Source organism: Durio zibethinus, chromosome 5 (genome assembly GCF_047325235.1).
Source record: "Durio zibethinus cultivar Kanyao isolate XHJ-2024 chromosome 5, ASM4732523v1, whole genome shotgun sequence".
Classification (NCBI taxonomy): Eukaryota; Viridiplantae; Streptophyta; class Magnoliopsida; order Malvales; family Malvaceae; genus Durio; species Durio zibethinus.
The window spans coordinates 30,184,168-30,206,849 of NC_143166.1; the positions used below are offsets into that span (position 1 = coordinate 30,184,168).

The following is a 22,682-nucleotide window of genomic DNA, read 5'->3' on the forward strand; positions in this document are numbered from 1 at the left end:
TAAGACTTATTAAACATAATATTTCAAATTTAAGGACTTATTTACTGATAAAGTTGATTGTACATCTCAACATTTATGTATTTTATTAATAAAAGATTAAAATTTTAACTTCAATAAATAAAATTTAATTTTTTAAACATTTAAAAGGAAGACCCACAAGGGAAGTACATTACTTGACGCAATCATCATTAGTAATATTATTATTTAAAATTAAATGATTATTCCTGTATTTTATCATAAAAATTAATACCCATTATTCTTCAAGGTCACTTCTTCATTATTAAATAGTTCACTTACATTGTATAAAAACAGTTCCCAATAAAAATTTCCCAATAAAAATTATCTTTTTATTCTTTTTTTCACATATTTCATAGTATTAATCTTCACCAAATTGATTTTTTTTTAAAGATAATATCACTTATAATTGTTATAATATAATTAAATAATCATAATTTAAAATCGAATAAAATTTATCAAAAATTTATATAAAATTTATACTTGCAAACAGTAAATTTTTACATAATTGATAAGTGTTATACTGGCTTTTTTAAACAAGCAAGAAACTTAAAAAAGACTTAAAAGGACTTGAGAGCTAATTCTGCCTTTTTTTTTTTTTTTTTATGGGTGTTTTTAAATTTTAATTTTGTTTTGATGAGACCAAAGGAAAGCGAGTGAAGTGATATTTTACAGATTGACAAATAACTACAATCCAATACGTGCAGGTTAGAGAGAGGGCAGGTGGCACGGTTGCAAAGGCATACCCTCTGTTTCTCTGTTTTGGCTTTTCGTTTCCCTTAACCTTTCGCTCTGGTTCATGAGGTCACTTTCCTTTTTTTTTTTAATCTGGCATTTCATTTTGGTAAAAAAAAAAAAAAATCTTATCAACCCAACGGCAAGTATCATTTTTCTGTATCTGATGATTCGTGAAACTCTTATCAACGGTGCTTCTGCCATATCTGTCTTTGCTTCCCTAGGTAAAGTTAACCACTTTTTTTGGTTTCATGTTGGATATGGACATCTGGGTTTTATTGCCTTTGATTTTTGTACTTTTTGTTTATTTCCATTTTGGGTTTAATTTCTTTTAATACGCAGACAAGTTTTTGTTTTCAGGGTATGGTGATTATGGTCTGTCTGTACGGAAACTGTGATATGTTACCTCTTCAGATGGTATAACTGGTTTAATTATTTTGATCCATGATCTGGATTGTCTTGTTTAACTTTCAGGGTACTTAGTTTAGTGATCACTGTTGAGAGGATTGGAATTTTTGTTTCTTGTGAAAATGAGTGGAGCAGTGCTAGTAGCTGTTGCAGCAGCTATTGGTAACTTATTGCAAGGATGGGATAATGCCACCATTGCAGGTAATTTACTCCTTTTAGTTCTTCATTGATTTCATGAATTGCTATATATATATATATATATATATATATAAAATTCTACATTGAAAATTCGGTCTTTAGGACTAATATGATAACATTCAGATGTCAAAGATCTGTGTAAATTTGAATTGATGATCTAATTGGCTTGGTGGAGTTTTCTCTGCTCAATAGTTAACTTTTACAGTTCTTTAATTCAATGTAAACACGTGTTTGTTTGGCTATCTCTTCAGATTCCCTAGTTAATTATCCTCTTTGTGTTTTACACTGCAGGTGCTGTTTTGTACATAAAGAGAGAGTTTAAATTGGAAAGCGAACCAACTATAGAAGGCCTGATTGTAGCCATGTCTCTTATTGGAGCCACCTGCATCACTACGTGCTCAGGAGGCATATCAGACTGGCTAGGCCGCCGCCCCATGCTAATAATCTCATCTTTCCTTTATTTTCTTAGTGGTCTTGTAATGTTATGGTCTCCTAATGTTTATATCTTACTTCTGGCAAGACTTTTGGATGGCTTTGGAGTTGGTTTGGCTGTAACTCTGGTCCCAGTTTACATATCTGAGACTGCACCACCAGAAATAAGGGGGTTGTTGAATACCCTTCCACAGTTTACTGGTTCCATCGGAATGTTTCTGTCATATTGCATGGTTTTTGGAATGTCGTTAATGGCATTACCAAATTGGAGATTAATGCTTGGAGTTCTTTCTATTCCCTCCCTCGTATATTTTGCATTAACTGTATTCTTCTTGCCAGAGTCACCGAGATGGTTAGTAAGCAAAGGGCGAATGAGTGAGGCAAAAAAGGTTCTGCAGAGGCTGCGTGGCAGGGAAGATGTTGCTGGTTAGTTCATCTGCAGTCACTCTTTTAAAATTGCGTTGTTGTTTTACTAACACTATGCATATTGCACTTGCCACCCAAATTGTGGTTGTGTACATCTGGTTCATGTGTGCATGTCAGATCTCACAAAATAGGTACTTGTCAAACGTTATTAGTATTTGCTCCCCCTTAACACACAGGTAAATAGAAAACCATCTATGTAAAATTAATTTATCTGACAATAAAATCAGTCAAATGTTGTGTCTGTATGTGTGTGTGTGTGTGTGTGTGTGTGTTTTTTAATTTGATCCTTCTTGGTAACTGATACATAATGTAATTTTTGAGACTGCTTTTCCTTTTTAGATAGAAGTTTTAAATTGCAAGTACTGCCCACCATGGGCTGCAATATGATGAATAATGATGCATCTTGTGGATGGTACTGATATTATTTAAATGAACAGGTGAGATGGCTTTGCTAGTTGAGGGACTTGGTGTTGGAGGTGAAACATCCATAGAGGAGTACATAATTGGTCCAGCCAATGAGGACATTGAAGACCATGATACATCTGCTGATAAAGATCGAATCAAGTTATATGGACCTGAAGAAGGTCTTTCCTGGGTGGCTAGACCTGTCACTGGACGGAGTACTCTTGGTCTTGTTTCTCAGCATGGAAGCTTAGCTAACCGGAGTGCTCTTGGTCTTGTGGATCCTCTTGTCACCCTCTTTGGAAGTGTCCATGAGAAGCTTCCGGAAACAGGAAGTATGCGAAGCACACTTTTTCCACACTTCGGCAGCATGTTCAGTGTGGGAGGAAATCAAGCCAGAAATGAAGAGTGGGATGAGGAGAGTGTTGATAGAGAAGGCGAGGACTACCAATCTGATGGTGCTGGTGGTGATTCTGATGGCAATTTGCAGAGTCCTTTGATCTCACGGCAGGCAACCAGTTTGGAGAAGGACATGGTTCCAACTGCCCATGGAAGCCTTACAAGCCTGAGACATGATAGTCTAATGCAAGCAAATGGTGGAGAACAAGTTGGTAGCATGGGGATCGGTGGTGGTTGGCAGCTGGCATGGAAATGGTCTGAAAAAGAAGGCCAAAATGGAAAAAAAGAAGGGGGATTCAAAAGAATTTATTTGCACCAAGAGGGTGTGCCTGGATCTAGGCGTGGGTCACTAGTTTCTCTTCCCGGTGCTGATGCCCCTACAGACAGTGAGTATGTCCATGCTGCAGCTTTGGTGAGTCAGCCAGCTCTTTATTCCAAGGAGCTTATGAAGCAGCATCTGGTTGGACCAGCTTTGGTTCATCCAGCTGAAACTGCAAAGGGACCAAGTTGGAATGATCTCTTTGAACCAGGAGTCAAGCATGCTTTAGTAGTAGGGGTTGGAATTCAAATACTTCAGCAGGTAATGTGGAGAACCTAATCATAATCCTTTATTGATCTGCTTGTTCTCTTTCCAGAAAACAGCTCAAATAACCCTTCTAGCTTGTGCATGCGAGTATCAAGTATTCTGTTATGTTCTTGTTTCTCATTTTAAAATCGGTTTCCTATGGCTCTGCTTTACCGCCTGCTTTACTATTCTAGGAACATTGAATCAGTCAGAGGTTAGATGCAATTTATAGAACAGATACTTTTAGGTTTGATATCAGAATGTTGTTTAAACCTTCAGAAATAACATTCCTGGAATAGAACACATGGCATTGCCTTTTGCTCTTCAAACAACACTGTCTGAGATTAAAAACCGCTGCTACAAACAGCCACTTTTTTGCTATGATATCAGAATCTTGTGTAGCCTCATACACAGCATTCTTCAAATGGAACACCTGCGACCTCTTTTTATCCTGTAGTGGTGCTTGATGCACTACTGTCAGTGGGGTATAGTATAGTAGCAAAATTATTTTCCACTTTTGCCTTACTTGCTTATGGACAATCCGTTTTTCTCTTTCCTTTTAAAATGCAGTTCTCTGGTATAAATGGAGTTCTATATTACACTCCCCAAATTCTTGAGCAGGCAGGAGTTGGAGTTCTTCTTTCTAACTTGGGCATCAGTTCATCTTCTGCATCACTGCTTATCAGTGGTATTACAACCTTGTTGATGCTTCCAAGTATAGCTGTTGCCATGCGGCTTATGGATATTGCTGGTAGAAGGTAAATTTGTTTACTTTTTGAGTTCCTTTGGAATGATAAGAAGTCTCACCTGAAACACAAGATATCTGTTGCCATGTGGAATTTAAAAATTTTAGTTGAGTCGAAATTGCTTAACCTTTATTCTTATACCTTTCTGGTGGTGTAATTGTAGTTATTGTCTCAAATGTGCCGATATTATGATGGTGGATTTTGTTAATTACTAGTGTGTATTTGATAGGATAGATAAAGAAGAGGTTAGTTTTGTAACTGCTATTTTGTGATATCATTAAACGATGCCTTGCCTACAATTTAAGCTTCACTGTTGAGTCAGATTTGGCTGAATGGCTTATGTTCAATGTGGTTTCCTTGGAAAACCACCGAAGTTAGAATAATTTATCCTCTATTAAGGCGAGTCTATAAGCTAGTCCTTAATGGAATTTACATAGTGAAAAAGAACTGAGAAATGCCAAAAGGAATTCTAGTTTCTGTAGTAGTACAGCTAATATTCAATGTTGTGTTTCTGCTTTTATCTTTTATTGTATGACTAGTCTGTGGTTAATATACGAGTTTTTTTACTTTTTTGTAATATCTCAAAATTAAGCAGGTCTTTGCATGTATTACCAAATTCAAATTGAAAAATATGTTTATTCTTAGCAGCGTTAGCGCTTAGGAAGAAATGTTAACTCTTCCCTAACCCTTGGCTGTCCATTCTTGTCTTGTTTGGGTCAGTGGATGCTGACCATGGTGATTGGTTGCATTTAACGTTCCTGCTCATTGACATTGTTGTTTGAGTCTGTTGCTGCAACAAGACTTACAAACCATTCCAGTCGAAAAAGAATATTGTAGAAGCTCTCTTAATTTAAAGTTGCAGAGAAATTTGACATTGATACGCTGATTTACAAATTTTCCACCGGTAAATCATTGTTCCTGTCTTACTCTGTTGCAGGAGTTTGCTACTCACCACAATTCCAGTCCTGATAACATCTCTTCTCATCTTAGTCATTGGAAGTGTTGTGACAATAGGGAACGTTGTGCATGCAGCTATCTCAACCATAAGTGTCGTGCTCTACTTCTGTTTCTTTGTAATGGGTTTTGGGCCGATTCCAAACATACTCTGCGCCGAGATCTTCCCGACGCGGGTTCGAGGCATTTGCATTGCTATATGCGCCCTTACATTTTGGATTTGTGACATCATTGTCACATATTCACTCCCAGTGCTGCTCAAATCAGTTGGTCTTGCTGGTGTGTTTGGTATGTATGCAGTCGTGTGTGTTATATCATGGGTGTTTGTCTTCTTAAAAGTACCAGAAACCAAAGGCATGCCTCTTGAAGTCATTACAGAATTCTTTTCCGTTGGTGCAAAGCAAGTTGCGGCTGCCAAGAACAACTGAGTTGGTTGTTTTGTTGGATATTGAAAGTTTTGAGGGGTGTTGAAATTTTCTCCGTCTTTCCATTTTTCCCTAGTGTTATCGACTAGGCAGTTTGATTTATGTCGAAAAAAAGAAGATTTTGCCATGAAGTTGAAGCTTTATTCATCAAAAGCTCATATTTGGCTACAACTAGTGAAAACAAAACCAAATGTTCATGTCTCTAATAATTTGATTGAAAGCTTTCCTCACACACATACACACACGCACCAAAAAAAAAAAAAAAATTCATCTGGGAACACTGTCAATAAGCCTAGCACCAACTCGATCAAGCCTTTTAGCCATTGCCACCGACCTCAAATTCCCTTCTTCTAGGAACGCCTCCACCATTCGTTGCCCAATTTCCTTCCCCTTCTCTTCATTATCAATCACAGCTACGGCCGTCGGCCCCGCCCCACTAATCGCACACGCAAAAGCACCAGCCTTGATCGCCGCCTTCTTCACCCCTTCCGTCCCCGGAATCAACGGTACCCGTTTCGGCTCCACGATCTTGTCCGACGACACCACTTTCCCCAACCCTGCCACGTCACCCTCCAATACCGAAGCTACCAGTGCACCCGCTTGACTACAATTCCAGACGTGTTGTGGCATCCCGATTTCCGCGGGCAAAGCCGCCCTCATTTTCTTCGTGGGGGCCTCGAATTCCGGGCTAACTAAAATGAAAAACAGTTCCTGATTAGGGGGGAAAAATTAAGGGTTTAAGTTCTAGAGGATCGTAGCTTTTGATTAGGACGAAACCTCCCAAAACTGCCGGAGCGATATTATCAGCGTGATAACCTGAAACTTTGGCTTCGGATTCTAATACGGCGAGAACAAGCTGGTCGACTCCGAGTTTGGCGCCGAAGAGTTCGTTGACCGCCACACAGCGGCGGCAGCGGCGGAGGCGGCGCTGGAACCGAGGCCGCTGACTAAAGGTAAGCCTTTTTCAAGTTTGAGGTAAAGGCCAAACGAGCGAATGTTGAGCATTTTCATGGTGGCGATGGCGGCGATACCGGCGCAATTGAAGAGAGGGTTGTGGGAGAGTTTAGAGGATCCAGAGATTTCTGAGATGGACAAGTGACCAGGGCGGACAGAAGAGTCGATGCTGAGGGAGACGAAGTCGCCAAGGCCATCGACGGCAGCGCCGAGGAAGTTAAATCCTGGGCCGAGATTGGCTACCGTGGCAGGGGCGAAGGACTTGACGGAAGTGAAGATGGGCTCAGGCTCTGTATTAGTGGTGATGCATCTAAAAATGGGGACTCTTTTGCTTGTGGATGGAGGTAGGTTGATGGGTTTTATAGGGGTTGAATTTGGAATCAAATTGCCATCGGGAAATGTTGTAAATGTGGGAAATTTTAGTGTAAGGAGAAAGAGGGAACAGTGTCACCAATGGCAGTTGTGGGCTGGTGTGTTTTTGGATTCTTTCTTGTTTAGATTGAGAGAGACACGGGGCATTAAACTTAAAAAATTACATTAAAAATAAAATATACTGCTTCTACTACAGCTGCTACTGCTGTCTACTGTTAGTGTTAATCTACTCATATTCACTCACGTAAAGACGGCTTCAAATTGGGTTTATAGGGCCATCAAAACATGTAGGATTCTATTGCTCAATAAAAACCAGCACCAGCATAGCAAGGGTTATCACTCTTTACTGATCAGGAGTCGGGGCAGGCAGCCAACCTTTATCCCGGATAAACAGTAAGGATCCGTTTGAATTTCATCACACCTCCGATACAGTGATATTTAAGGGAATTGGAGTCCCAAACCAAATGCAATATTTTGGATAGCAGCCCAACTGCACTGCTACTCCAAATGCAAAATGTGATACATCTAGATAGTACCCTACCCCAACTGCACTGCTACTCCAATGGTTTTCTCCTCCCTCGGCAGTTGACCGCCCCACCTAGAACAGTCTTAGTGTGAAATTGAAAAATAAATATTTTTAATTATGACTGTCATTTCTATATTCAATATATCTCGTCATCTCTCCAAATGGATCCTGCCTCCCAAACTGTTTTGCAACCCAGTCAACCAGTATGCAGATGCATTGGCGGTTCTCTAAGTCCAGTTGACTTTTGCCTGCTCAAAACTATTATCCCTTGCCCTTATGTAATCTGACCTGAGGCATTACAGTAAGAGAGCAAGATACTCCTCGTGATTATAGACACCCGTTTTTGTTTGGAAATATGATTCATTAAATACAGGCTTTGAGCCCAATATTATTATTATTTTTGTTCTTATTATTACTATTATTATTATTATTATTTCTTTCATTCACAAAAAGAAAGCATATCAACAAAAGCTTGTTGAAATCCTGTATGTGAATCAAGCAAAGAGGATTGGCTTTATTGGAAACCAAAATTAGTGGAATCAGTGATCACAATAAAATCCCATAATGCAGGCATAGATTAACGTTGTTAAATCCTTAAATTTGTGTTAAATGAACCCAATATATGAATTCCTAAATTACATAGAGAGGTAAGGAAGAAAAGGGGAAAGATTTTGGGTTTGGCTACTATTTGGACGATTATGTTATAGGATTAGTTGATAGTTGAATTTTTGAGTTTGGTGAAAAGCAAAATTGTTTGGAATCCTTAAAAAAATTTGAAAGAGGAGAGTTTTCTGAAAAAATCTAGAAAAATTTGGGTTTTTTGTTTGAATGTTTGAATTTTTCAGTGAAGTTTGAAGTTTTCGATCAAATTTCGATTAGTTTTTCAAAAATCGATGATCAAACTTAGTTTCTGGTGACCAAGTTTGGGTTTCTAAAGAGAGGCGAGAGAGGAAAAGAAGCTAGAGAAAAAGAAGGTTGAGGCGGTTCCAAGGAAAAACAAAAGGTTTGGGCTTTTATACTGTGTCAAAACGATGCCGTTCTAAAGGCCTAGGATCCTCATGTCGACCTACTAACCTGCGTGCTGATCCGCACTCTAGATCCGACCCAATCGTAAGTTTTTTTTTTTTTTTTTTCGTTTTATTTTTCATTTGCATTTTTATTTATTTTATTTTTCTAAATTTTCCTATTTATTTTCTATTTCATTTTATTTGTTTTATTTTTATTTTTTAGATTCTTTTTAATTTCATTTATTATCATTATTAGTAATTTCTTTTAAATATTTATATAAATTTCATTTTTTCTAAATAATAATAATAATAATATTTTTAAAGAAAATTCATGAATCTTGCCAAACTATTGAATGTTTCTTAACAAATTTAATTTTTTATGAATTCTATCAAAATTATTGGAGAATCTCATAAATCAATTTTCATAAAAAAATAATTATTAATAAAATATTTTGTTTTGATCCTATCAAACTATTGAAAGATTTGCATCTTAAATTAAATATTACCAAACTATTGAAAGATTTAATATATTTTCTAAAAAAATAATCTTATAATAAAATCTCACTAAACTATTGAGAGATCTGTATCAAAGTAAATTTTATCAAACTATTAAAAAATTTTACTGATTATTTTTTTAACTAAAATTTAAATGAATCCGACAACGAAACCTCTTTAGAGTAAGACACTAGTCTCTATGAATACTTTTTAGGTGAGAAAATTATATTAAATTACTACCAAACTATTGGAGTAATTTTGAGATTAATTTTCGATATTAAATATTTTGGTAAATTATAAATATGGTTAAGGCTTGGATAATTTGAAATCAAATTCGTATCATCCTTTGGATGAGTGCTATGAATGTGCTATAACATTTCTTACGCATAACCGTACTCCCAAATCTAAAATCTAGTTTCGTAGACTAAAGTATACTATTTAAAGATACCTAAATTAATCTTAAGACTTTTTTTTAAATAGGACATATTCTATCAGATGGTCAATCATGCCTAAACAAAAAAAGATTGGTGATGACTCCTTTAATCTATATTTAGCGGTATATTCACAGATCTATATATTATAACAATTTGATGACTTCACTAGAGACATCGAGAGTCAAGCCAATGAATGATTTCTTGTTATTAAAGCCTAACCTAATAAATTTGAGATTTTTTTTTCTTTCCTTTGTTTGTATTTTATTTATTTATTTATTTATTTTCATATATATATATATCATTCATTTGCATATGCATAATATGAGCTCTACACCCGAGTTTTATCCCCTAAGAGGAAGTAAAGTACGTACACCTTCATGAGATTTCATGTCTCCGTATGGGCTAACGAAAAACTCTAACTCAAATTTAACCCTTTTTGCTTGTAGCCTATACTGGATGAAGATTGAGATGCCTTATTAGTCTATAATGGACAATGAAGTAAGAAATAATTTGGGAACCCCTAGACTATCAAACTTTTGAACCTAGCATATAAGTAAACCTTAAAGGTCCAAACTTAAGTTAGAGCCATACCTTCTTTTGTATTAGAAAATTCTTAATAAGATACATGATAGGACATTTATTTTGCTTGTAAATTTATATATTTTCTTTGCATACTAAGCCTTTCCGTTATTTTTTGTATATATAATATTATTCTTTGTATATATTATGTTTACTAACCCTTTTTCTTTTATTGTATATGTATGCACTTACATTATTAAATCTTCATTGTTGCATTCATATTTCTTTATATTCAATCTCATGTATAATCTAATGGTCATATAAACATCACTCTAAATTTGTATCCTAATTATGAAAAATTAAGGTTCAAAGATAGCTTAACTATCTCATCATAAGTATAAAACTTGAGCTTAAGCTAAAATAGTAGAACAAGATAATGCAATCTGCATTGAAAAGTTGGAGAGGGCCTAAGAAAAGCTTAAAGGGGAGTTGAGCAAAATTTTAGAAAAGCTAAGCAAGCTTAACAAAGGGAATATTGTAAAGGAATGGGCTAGACTTAAAGACCATTCGTTGTATGATGTTTTTGACCTTTTGTATCTTTTTGGCTATAGCTCATATCAGGTCCAATCCATTAAAGGCACATCACCACAGTAGTTCACATTTCATGTATAGTACACTTACACAAGAATGTCATCTGCCCTAATTCAGAGGCAATTTTAAAGTTTTGCTAATCCTGTCTTCACTAAAATATAGTAGAGCTAATCTCAGTCCCCAAATCAAATGACCTCAAGGAGAACAATAAGCTGAAATTAAAAGTGATTGAAAGTTTAAAGGACTTAAGGTCTAAACATAAGATGAACTTATTGGGTGAAAGACTATGAACAGTTGAAAGTATAGACTTTTATGGCTCCATGGATATAGCCAACCTTTGCTTAGTCCCAAATGTTGTCATCTTGCCAAAGTTTAACATTTTTTAGTTTGAAAAGTACAATGATACTAAGTGCCCGATCACATGTCACTATATATTATCAAAAAATGGTTATCCATTCTAGTGACGAAAAGTAACTCATGTACATTTTTCAAAACAGTCATACTAGGTCTATTACAAGATGATATGTTCAGTTAGACATGACTCTTATTTAAAAATAAAATGACTTGATTCACTCATTTATTAATCAGTATCGCTACATCATAGACTTAGCTTATGATTACCTTTTTTTACAAAGTATGAAGAAAAAGACAACGGAGTCTTTCAACGAATATGTCCAATAATGAATGGATATGGTTGCTTAAGTTCAACCATCTCTGATTAAAAAAGAAATGATCATATTATTTGTTAGCACCCTAAAAAATTCTATTATAAGAAGATGATAGGGAATGTAACAAAAAATTTTACTGACATGGTGATTTCTGAAGAGATTATTAAAAATGCCATCAAGAGTGGCCAACTTAAGAAATGAGAGGCCAAGAGTACTAAAAAAGGTGGGATGCCTAAGAAAGAAGAAGCTGAAGCCCAAGCAATGAGTTTTAAGAGACAACAATCTAGAAGTTATGCTTTATATCCATTATATGTTCATGCTGCTTACTAACTAATAGCCAATAATATTGCACAAGTCCCTTACCAACCTCATTACCCAACCATGAACAATATCGTTTCAGGTCCTTATCAATCAGCCTTTCAAATATCTACATATGGGCTTAGTTTTATCAATATGCCAATTTCAAAGCATTACAATCAAGTAAGTAGTTTGGAAAGATTTAGAGGCAACCAAGAGAGAGTTCATATTGAGCCAATCCTCATAATCTATACTAAGCTATTTTCAAAGTTGGTTAAGAATGACCTAGTATCCCTAATCTTTTGGAACCATTGAAATCACCTTATTTCAAATGGTATAATATCAATGCCACATGTGACCATTGTAATGAGAATATGAGTCTCTCTATAGAAACATACCCTACTTTCAAGCAAAAAGTGTAAAGTTTAATCCTAACAGGCTTGGTGAGTTTCAACAAATCATGAGAATTGAATATCAATAAAAAATCTTTGCCCAATCATCAAAGAGCATAATTTTGGAAAGACTGATTGAAATTGCTTGTCATTTTAGGATTTTTTGAGAATATGGATCTCTTTTATGTATTTAGATTTCATTTTATTTTCATCATTTTAATAAAAGTGATAGATTTGATACCTTTTTATGACATTTTCTCTTTTGTGTGAATCACCATTATATACTTTTACTTTTTCATATCTTTTTTCATATCCATTATTTGATTTCAAATAATGAATGTTCAAACAGTCATGATAATAATTTAGGATTTGATTTTGAAAACATCATTCATGATAATATGATTGATAAATTGAGATTGTTAATTCATTGGGACTACTAAATAAAAAAAGATAACTCTAGTTAAAATTTAGCTTATTGAAAGGTGAAAGTGATTCAATACATGATCATTACAATTGTTTATTTACAAGTCTGTTATTAGTCAATAAATGTTCTTCATTGAGAGTATCATGTTTGAAATGATAAATGACCATTTTTTTTTTACCTTTCACAAAATGAGTAAAATTATCCTTTACAAACCCCATTTGAGTTTGTTAAAAATTTTTTTTTGGGAACTATAACCAAGGATCACCCCCACACTAGGGGTAAAATTTGAGAAGCTTGTTTATCTTTAGTGATTTTAGAGGTAAAGCCCTTTTGTGCTCAAATTTTTCTTAAAAAATAATATAAAAAAATGAAAGAGAAAATGATGGGATAAAATATCGAGGTGCTCTACATGAAAATAAATGGTTCTTGGTTTTATAACCTTTCAAATATAATTTGGGCCTATTTTATCCATTTCTTTTATAACCTCTTACCTTAGCCTATATTATGTCCTTAAAAGTCTATTTTGATTGAATGTGAATACTCGAATTGGATAATCATAAATTGAACTAAAATTTGCCATTGAATTGTTTAGGATTTTGATTAAAATATCATTGATGGATTAAAGGAAAAGGAAATGAGAAGAAAAGATGAGAAAAAAATGTGCAAAAAAAAAAAAAACAAACAAACAAAAAAGAAAAAAAAAAGGGAAACTTAAATAAAAAATCCGAAAAGGCGGTTTAAGTAAAGATAAAAATTTTAAAAAATAACTTCATGTGAAGATCCCAAGAATAAAAGTGATGATTGATTTAAAGATCGATGATATTGATGGAATGCATTTTTGAAAGAAAATTTTGAGTTAGAGTTCAAAATTATCTTACCAATCATTATTTTGGATGTTGATATCATATTTAAATAGTCATAGTATTTTACCTTTGTTCACCTTTGATTTGTTATTGACCATATTTCTTTTCGATATGAAGACCCATTTATCTTATTCTTTACTAAGTGTACATCCAATGGATGAATTGAAGAAATGTATCATATTTATCATAAATTAGAATGATGATAAATAAATGAATGACAATGTTCGTAAAAGATTTTTTCATTCTTTTGAAAGAAACCCAAAATGAAAGAAGTGAAAGAAGCCTAAAAAAATTATTTAAAAGGGACAAACAAGGTGACACAGTGATGAGTTTATGATAGATTGTTTGACATGACCTGTAAGTTGTGATTAGATGAGAAGAATGACATGGATCAGTTAACAAAATTTGTTTTGGGATTGTTACTATTGAGAAGTTAAGACAGAATGGTGGAGTCTTGAAAACCTTATTACCATGATTAGAATTTCATGACATTGATTTAGTGACATTTGCATTACATACATTGTGATAATTGCATTTGCATCATTGTTAGGGCATACATTTACATCATGTAAAGAACATTTGAATTATAGTAAGACATTGGCATTTGCAACATTAAGAATCTGGATTCGGGCATTTGTTACATTTAAAAGGCATTTGCATTACTAGCAAGACATTTATTTTTGTGAGAGAAAATATTTTACTTTTGATTCCTCGAATGAGAAAGATCTTTTATTTTTTGACAAGGAAAAATTTTCAAACTTCTAAAGTTCTAGAGCCTTGGTTTAAAGGAAATTTTGGATATGAATCTTAAATTTGTTTCGAATGAGATTTTTTGAAACTTTGGATATGAATTTCTAAAATTTTTGAATTAAAATCTTTGAATTTTGGAGGTGAACGTTGAAATTTTTTATGTGAATCCATGAATTTTTTATATGAAACTTTAAATATTTTGAAATGTGAATTTTTCGATACAATTTGTGAATCTTTACAATGATGAAAATTCTTGCGAACCTAAAATTTTTACAAACTTGAAACTTTTGCGAAACTTGGAATTCTTGCAAACTTTTGTAAATCTTAACTTTTTACAAATTTTGAAATTTTTGTGAATTTTTTATGAAACTTGGAGTATTGAGATCTTTCAACTCCCTGTGGTGGAATCCTTCAAATCTTTGGATTTTTAAATTGTGAATCTTTGGGATTTCAAGCTAAAAATTTTAAAATTTTTTTGACTCGCGGTTCGATCCTAGTTGTTTTTAATCTCAGCTTGATCCAGATCATTTTATTTTTTTGACTCGTCATTTGATCCCGATCACTTGTTTTTGATATCTGCTCGGTCTATATCATGTTATGTTTTCTAACTCATGGGTCGACTATGGTCAATCATCCTCAGTCTTGTTTCAGTTCAGATTATTTAATCTTATGATTCATAGCTTAGTCTTGATCATCGTCACTTTTATACTTTGGTATACCTCAATTAATTTCAACTTTGACTCAATTCAGTTGTTTTCATTTTAATTTGGCTTCAGTTTCAAACATGAATAAAATGGATGTCTTTTGTCTTTGCGTAACTCTTATTTCACAGAAACTGTGCAAAAAAGAGCAACTGTAGACATCTGTTTTTGTTCGAGAATGTGATTCATTAAATATAGTCTTTAGGCCCAATATTATTATTATTATTATTTCTTTCATTCATAAAAGGAAATTGATCAGCAAAAGCTTGCTAAAATCCTGTATGCGAATTGGGCAAAGAGGATTGGCTTTATTGGAAACCAAAATCAATGAAATCATTGACCACAATAAAATCCCAGCATTCAAGCATAGATTAACACCGTTAAATCACTAAATTTGTGTTAAACGGACCCTACAAATGAATCCTTAAATTACACAGAGAGGTAAGGAAGAAAAGGGGAAAGATTCTGGGTTTAGTTGTTGTTTGGACGATTTTGTTTTAGGACTAATTGATAGTCGAATTTTTGAGTTTGGTAAAAAGCAAAATTGTTTGGAATCCCTGGAGAAAACTAAAATATGAGAGTTTTCTGGAAAATTTTGGGAAATTTAGAAAAATTTGAGTATTTTATTTAAATGTTTGAATTTTTCGATTGAATTTGAAATGCATATGCAAATTGGATCTTATCTCTTCAACATAAAGTTTCAAGTTATGGATGTTTCTCCATCCTACAATTGTTTGTTAGGAAAACCATGGATTTACATGGTAGGTGTTGTTCTTTCCTTTCTGCATCAAAAGGTTAAACTCAATATGAAGGATCAATTGGTGATTATGGCTGGAGAAAAGAACTTGCTGGTAACTCAGCCCATGAATGCTCCATACCTAGAGGCTACAAAGGAGTTGTTAGAATGCTCTTATCGATCCTTTGAACTTGTTAATGCTGTGGGTGGAGGTCCTAAGTTTAGTAAAATTGTGATCAATCAGATGATTAATAAAGGTTGAAATATTGGAGTTAAGCTAGGCAAAAATCTATAAGGGATAAAAGAATCACCAATAATTACAAACAACAGTGGAAGATTATCAATATTAGCCTGCATAAAAAATAAAAAGGTCATTTGCAAATAAAAGATAAGAAAGATAGGTACATTCCTTACTCAACTTAATACCAATAAGATTGTTGGATTCAATAGCCCTATTAATCATTCTAAAAAGAACACTTATCACTAAAAGGAAAAGATAAAATTCTTTCAAGATGAGATAAAATTTATTGAAACAATATTTTAAATATGTTTATATCAAAATTACATTCATTTATGAAAATTTATATTCCTAGTACTTAAAAGGAAATCATTGTAAATTATATAGGAGTTACACAACAAATTTGTCATTTTGAGAATTAAAATGTCCTTTAAAAAAAAATATGACAACATACCTTGGTTAGAAATTTATTTTATTTATTTTAATTTTTAAAATTATGTTTTTTAATATTTATATATAATAAAAATTTATTTATAATAATTTTTCAAATAACAAAAAAATTAAGCAATCAATTAGTAGGACCTATAATTATCTTCAATCAATGAAAGCACTAATAGAGAATAATCCTAAGCAAAAAGAAGATAAAAGATTGACTAGTTATGTATAACTATATTTTCTTTATATGACAAATAAAATTAGTTTTCTATGATATGTCAATGAAAAATATATAAATGTATTGATTTTAAATTTCTTTAGAATTAATATGAAACTCATTTATTATGAGAAATGTTGTATACTTATTTGTTTTCTCAGTTATATCAGTTAAAAATTATTTACTGTTGTAACTACTATGATGGTAAAAAGTTCCAATACAAGCCTCTTTCATTTTATTGTCAAACCAGTCAAGTTAGCTACCACTTCTGTTCTAGAACAATTATATCATTTTTTTGCATTTCAAATTGAAGAAACCATTGAATTTTAAAAATACAGTGGATCTTCCAATAATATGTTCTCATTCACATCTTTTGGAGCTAGGTTGGACAAAGATCTTGCATCAAAATTAAAATAAATTTCACCTTAAATGGTTTTTTATTTATTTTTAATTAGACTCATATTATGATGCAAAATATGATTTTCCATTCATATAAAAATACAAATAAAATGATATCCAAACTCATATATATTTTATATATTCTACAAGCATAAACTTGGGAGGAACTCCAGCAGCTATTAATCAGTTGAATGGAAAGTTCCAGCATTTTCCTTTTAGGGCCAACACGAGAATCAAAATGGGGCAACAAGCTTGGTAGGAAAATGTTGTGGTTTTTTTTTTTTTTTTTGGGGGGGGGGGGGGGGGGTAGTATTGCATTCAAGAACTGCAGTAATCAATTCTATAAGCTGTGGAGTATTATAGTCGAGAAACATTATTACTTTTACACTATTTCTTAAGAATGATAATTACATATGTTACATTTTAAGTATATGCCTTTGTATAGATGATTGAATCAAGCTGAAAAGCATAAAAGGACCGGTAGAGTAGAGGAAAGGAGGAAAATGTATACCTAAAGGAGCAGAAGTCGATTCTTTTGAACTGGTTATTTAATAGGGCAAGTATCACCATTCTGCCTTTCTAGGGAAATGTCCCCCTCTATCCTCCCAGATGTATATGTCGATTCATCTTCTTTATCATAACCAACTGAGAACACACTCTTACGTTTTCTATTTGAGCTGCTTTTGGATTTCTCTACCTTTCCGTCAAAGAATGACAGAAATGTTTGAAGACGAGCAGAATGGCAGCTACCAGGACCGGTAGGATCAGGTTCCTCTGGATGGTGCTGGCTGAACTGGCGAAACATCAACCAAAAGTACAAAAGGAGAGCGAGAATACATGCAATTCCACATATAAGGAATAATCCCCAGAAGCTTTGTAAGTCAAGCTGTTCTGAATCAGCCTCAGAACTCTCAGAACTACAAGGCCTTTTTGACAGCCATTGGTCATGAATCTTCTGAAGCTCACCATTCTCAGATAGAGCAAGAATGGCAGTAGACATGTCAATGGCTAATGGAGAGCCTCTAGGAAATGCCTGAAACAAAATAAAAATAAAAATTTAGTGGAGTTCATTTTCTGCACATAATAGAATGGAGATAGGGTGTTGAAGATCAAGACACTATAATAACTTGAATTGTGAATTTTTTATAGATCAAGAAGGACTCTATCTGAATATCATGCAAGACACAACTTGAGAAAACCTCTTTATATTCTATTGAATGCTGTTCCAGGGTATTATGCTTCATTGAGGAGGCACATCGTTGAAAATTATAGTTTTAACTGTGTTTAAATATACCAGGTTCTTATTTTGTTATTCTAGCAACTTTAAATTGACTATTTCCTGAATATGCAGAGGAAAAAAATAAAAATGAAATAGCCTCATGTGAATAACTCACAAATCCCCATCCGCTTTTGGTAAACTCCTGGCCTATAATTGAGAATTCACAGTTGTGTGAGAGGAAGAGGTCGACATATGGTCGCTCATCAATTACAGCAGCTACTGTTCTCCTCTCAAGGGCAAGGGCATATTCTTCAGGTGAGCCAAGTGGAACAAGTCTAGATTTTGGAATATGCCGTTCCTCAATTAGATAGTCTTGAGCAAAAGACCCAACTTGGAAGCCGATAGGTTCATTGCTACTAATTAAGGTATCAATTCCTTTGATGGGTGATGATAACTGTTGCACCGTGAGGATTGATGTCAGGCTTGCAATGTAGCTTGAGTTTATTATCATAACTACAAAAAGCCAGATAATCAACACAAGGCGTCCAAGCATGCTCACTGTATTTTCTCCTGAAAATTTCAAAAACTACAGGGTTGGTGTATGATAGGCATGGGGTACTTCTAAGTTCTAAATTCTTGGTAGAAATAAGTGACACTGTCAAAATGGAAAGAACTTACGGTGGGCAAAAAACATTGTAGAGAAGCTGAACCTGCAAAGGGAAAAAATAGAGCGAGGCGGGTGAGGAGTCAGAAAGACAATGAATAAGTTGTGGGTCAAATGGAAAGAAAAGCAAAACAGAGTTGTTTTTAAACTGTCTATATTTCAAATTTGCACATATGATTTCTCACAATCAGGATGAATGCTTAGATATATGGTACCTGTTGCTCAATGTTGAGTGTAGTAAAAAGAACATCCGAAATTCAGAGGTGATGAAAGTATTCACAAGAAATAGAACATATCATGATAATAAGAGGGCAAAGGCAAGACGGAAGGAGATAAGCTGACATATTTTATCAGGTAATATTGTGCTAGTTAGGTGTTTTCATTGCTCCAGCTAAAGAAAACATTAAAAAGACAAGGAATCTCTTCAAGGAGAGCCTCTTACTTTAGACAGAGGATAGGTATGTAAGTAAAGAGGTACTGGTGGTTGTAATTACAACGGAGGAGGCAGAGATGGTTATATGGTATGATTCTTGTACAGATGAAATGGTGACTATATACAGATTCATAAGAACTTAATAGCAACTGCTCTAATCATGCTTGATTTCCTTCTAACATTAAGAAGGGCCCTCTGTCAAACTTGAATCTACTCATCTGTAGTTAGATTTCGGGTTTTGAAGACTTTCAAACAAATTGGATTTTATAACGATCAGCAATGAGAAAATGTTAAATTTTATGTTTTGTCCTCATTTATGAACATCATATGCTAATGCATCCATGCAAATATGAATTTCAGATGATTATGTACTCACCACAAAATTGTGACAATTTGCTGCTTAGGAGGGCCCCGGAATTCATCATTTATTCTATGCTCAAGGATCCACACAACTGCTCCCACAATGAGGAAAAATGTTGTCGTGACAGACCACATTAATGGAGTAAATGGCCGTGAGAAGGACCAGGCACTCGAACTTATCTTTTTTACTGGAGCTACCACAACCAGCCCTGATTCTATATACGGCAGAGTGAAATCTACTATTTTTGTTCGGTCTGTCACAATGTTAATGTCACCTACCACGCCATCAAAGACCTACAGAAACACAATATCAGAACTGATATGAAAAATAATTATCTTTTATCTATCATTTTATCATTTAAGGAACCAGTAGCACTTTTCATTGTAGTCTACTCACACCAGAATTGATTTGACTGACAAGCTCATGATAGCTTGGGTTGCTACGGCCATCTCCAAATGGAATGAACCTGTATGGAACAGCATATGGCAGACATCTAATTGCAGCAAGAAATACATCTATGCAATATCCTTGTACCGTGCCATTGACTAGAAAGACAAAATCTCTGTAACTAACACGCCTTGGAACTCCAATTCTTAATTCTCTCCCATTGTTTGGAAAAACCCATCCTCGAGGCTTTGTTGTTTCTCCTCCAGGCCATACCACACTGTCTAATTGTTGATTTGAACTAGAACGATTAGCCTTCTTACTATAAAGTGTCTCTGGTTGCACTATGGAAAGACTGGAGTAGTTAGACCAGTATCCAATCTGTCGATACCCTGTTTCAACCACATTAATAATGTCATACGAAGGATTTATTAGGGATCTGTCTTGATTAAACTGAACAGGGCCTGTCAGACCAGTCATATTTGTCTCCAGTATGTTCTTAAGCAACTGCTTCCCTCCATCAAATACATTTAAAGCAGAAAGATTTAGAGTCCTCCCTTCAAGACCATTTAATCTTGTATCGTTGGAAAATGTAATGGTGCCGCCCTGATCTAATAACAACTTTACTGCATGAGCAACCATCCAAACAGTATCATAAGCATATAGACCATAAGGGTTAAACCCAATGGAACCATTACTGAGCCGGTTCCAACGTGACAGAAAATCCCTTTTCCTTTTTGAATCAGGTGTATGAGGGCGAAGTGTAAGTGCTCCTCGGATTGTGTTTGCTGTCTCTGATTTAAGAGGGGACAATGAATCTAGAACAGTGGACAGCCAAGTGGAAGCTATCCACACATATCCTCTCTCCGTCATTCCTAGGCTCTTGGCCACTTCAAAGACCAAGAGACCTGTTTTTGAGAAAGTATGCAGAACAATTACTCTAGATTCCATCATTTGAACCCTAACTAATTCTCTCAAAACATCACTTCTTTTTGCTTTTTGGTCTGGCGGAAGTGCAGCTTTATAAGAAATTCTGCAATGTCTCTGTGCAAGTTTATCCCCCAAGGTAATTATACCATTTCGACTCTGATCATCATCACTAAAAACTGCAATTATTTCAGCCCAACCAAAATAACTAACTATCTCAGCAATGGCAATCATCTGGAATTCATCACTAGGTGCTGTTTGAACAAAGAAAGGGTACTGGAGAGGTGATAGGCTGGGATCTAGGGCCGTGAATGACAATAGTGGAACATGGAGTTCATTTACAAGATGTGATAGAACGTGGGCCATCACAGCATGTTGTGGACCAATTATTGCTACTTTATCAGTCTCCATAAACCGTAATGCTGTGAATAGCAAAGAATTCAAATCATGAGTATTGTTATTTCCCAATGAAAATATCTGTAATGATTGATCATAGGTCTCGTGATGGGATATGAATGAAATTAACCAAGCATATAGAATTAAAAGTTAGGAATAAGGGGGCATATAGAATTAAAAGTTAGGAATAAGGGGAGATTGAAGAGACTAGCGAAGAATATACCTCCAATAACGCCAAGAAATGAGCTGAAGTTAGAATCATGCATTGTTATAGACAATATCCTTCCACCAAGAATACTTGGATCAGAGTTGATATCATTCTCAGCAGCCTTCATTGCAACCTTTGCAACTTTCCCATTAATAGTTTTAAATGAGAAAATAGCTCCAACATTCACAACATCAGGCTTCAAAGTCTCTTCTGAAAACACTCCAATAAAGAGAATGAAAGTTGACAGCAACAAAACCAGGTTCATGGTGATAACGAATGACATATTTGACCACTGATCCTCTATCTTCATGCAACAAACGGAAAATGAATAAACTGAATTCTCAAATTCACACTGAACGAATATTAGAATCAGATAAGCAGACTAACAGTGCTAACCCAAAATTAACCAGAAACCCGTTTTATCCACAGAAAGAAAGAGAGTCATTCAGTTTCAAGCAAGTAGCAACATTAACAAACCCAAAAGGCAAAGAGACCAAAAAACATTTTAAAGAAATTTAGTTTACTAGTCAGTCGCATAAAATTGGCCAAAAAAAGTAAGTCAAACATAAGAATAAGACAAATCCATTTCAATTCTTGGCATGGAGAACTAAAGAACAATTAATTAACCAACAGCATAACGCTTTATTGATTAAAAAAAAATACAAAAAGCAACAAGCACAGCAAAGAAAGCACGAAACTTGAAGATAGCAAACTGGATAAAGCAACAAATACCCCATCAACAGCAAGCAAAGTTGCAAATGTAAAAGTTGAGGTGGTTTCTGAATTTTCACGAGGGAACAAACACTCACCACAAGCTCAAAGGAAAGACAAGGAGATCAAATTCAGAAGAAGTGCATGAAAGGAAGGCAAGAACCATACCACAAAGAGCTCAAAAAGAACACGTCAATGGAAACAATCAATAGAGCAGCAAACGAGCAAGAGAAAATGTCAAGTAAAAAAGCTTTCGGGTGCTACAGGAAAAAAAAAGTGTGCTTTTACGAACACTCTTTTTCTTTCTTCTTATCCTTTTAATTCGTGTAAAAACAAATTATTATTAAAAAAAGTTATAAATTTTAAAATTAATAAAAAAATTAATTTTATTATTTTAATTTTAAAAAATAAAATTTTATGAAATCATAATTAAACTAAAAATAAAATAATAAATATAATTTTTTTATATATTTAAAATTTATTTTTTAATAAATATTTTTTTATATTAATTATTAAAATTTTATAATAACTTTAATTAAATTACTCTTTAAAAAAATCTTTTTATCTACTAATCATAATGAATTTTTTCAATTAAAATATTAAATTTTGTTAAAATTATAAATATTAAATAATATTATTTATATAATTTTTAAGAG

The 22,682-nt window shown here is 34.0% G+C and overlaps 2 protein-coding genes and 1 pseudogene across 13 annotated transcripts; 1 reads left to right on the forward strand and 2 right to left on the reverse strand.

Moving 5' to 3' along the window:
• Positions 1-711: 711 nt before the first annotated feature.
• Positions 712-5,914, forward strand: LOC111281806 (monosaccharide-sensing protein 2-like). 4 transcript variants are annotated; one of them, XM_022869496.2, is made up of 7 exons: positions 805-974; positions 1,111-1,125; positions 1,225-1,359; positions 1,648-2,214; positions 2,652-3,595; positions 4,151-4,338; positions 5,264-5,914. In XM_022869496.2, exons 3-7 carry the CDS (start codon positions 1,281-1,283, stop codon positions 5,706-5,708), a joined length of 2,223 nt encoding a protein of 740 aa, XP_022725231.2. In that variant the 5' UTR covers positions 805-974; positions 1,111-1,125; positions 1,225-1,280; the 3' UTR covers positions 5,709-5,914. The 4 variants fall into 4 exon arrangements, with proteins under 4 accessions (XP_022725233.2, XP_022725230.2, XP_022725232.2 ...); XM_022869498.2 differs by lacking the exons at positions 805-974; positions 1,111-1,125 and adding an exon at positions 712-755; XM_022869495.2 differs by lacking the exon at positions 1,111-1,125 and having other exon boundaries at positions 731-974.
• LOC111281808 (homoserine kinase pseudogene) lies at positions 5,825-7,051 on the reverse strand (annotated as a pseudogene).
• Positions 7,052-17,040: 9,989 nt separating this feature from the next.
• LOC111281809 (glutamate receptor 3.2-like) lies at positions 17,041-22,244 on the reverse strand. 9 transcript variants are annotated; one of them, XM_022869508.2, is made up of 7 exons: positions 22,195-22,244; positions 21,331-21,525; positions 19,797-21,133; positions 19,416-19,693; positions 18,621-18,652; positions 18,118-18,512; positions 17,041-17,756 (listed from the first exon to the last, which is right to left on the reverse strand). In XM_022869508.2, the coding sequence occupies exons 2-7, from the start codon at positions 21,440-21,442 to the stop codon at positions 17,268-17,270; spliced, it is 2,643 nt and encodes an 880-aa protein (XP_022725243.2). In that variant the 5' UTR covers positions 21,443-21,525; positions 22,195-22,244; the 3' UTR covers positions 17,041-17,267. The 9 variants fall into 9 exon arrangements, with proteins under 9 accessions (XP_022725243.2, XP_089617167.1, XP_022725239.2 ...); XM_089761041.1 differs by having other exon boundaries at positions 21,331-21,615; XM_022869504.2 differs by having other exon boundaries at positions 21,331-21,619.
• Between the last annotated feature and the right edge of the window lie 438 nt (positions 22,245-22,682).

Excerpts from the sequence above, each read along its gene's own strand:
- LOC111281809 (XM_089761040.1), bottom strand. The coding sequence starts at position 21,625 with ATGAAGATAGAGGATCAGTGGTCAAATATGTCATTCGTTATCACCATG. Across the intron at positions 19,694-19,796 it reads TCAGTCAAATCAATTCTGGT|GTCTTTGATGGCGTGGTAGG; the intron begins GTGAGTAGACTA and ends GTGTTTCTGTAG. Across the intron at positions 17,757-18,117 it reads CCAAAAGCGGATGGGGATTT|GCATTTCCTAGAGGCTCTCC; the intron begins GTGAGTTATTCA and ends ATTTTGTTTCAG.
- LOC111281806 (XM_022869498.2), top strand. The coding sequence starts at position 1,281 with ATGAGTGGAGCAGTGCTAGTAGCTGTTGCAGCAGCTATTGGTAACTTA. Across the intron at positions 2,215-2,651 it reads TGGCAGGGAAGATGTTGCTG|GTGAGATGGCTTTGCTAGTT; the intron begins GTTAGTTCATCT and ends TTAAATGAACAG. Across the intron at positions 4,339-5,263 it reads ATGGATATTGCTGGTAGAAG|GAGTTTGCTACTCACCACAA; the intron begins GTAAATTTGTTT and ends ACTCTGTTGCAG.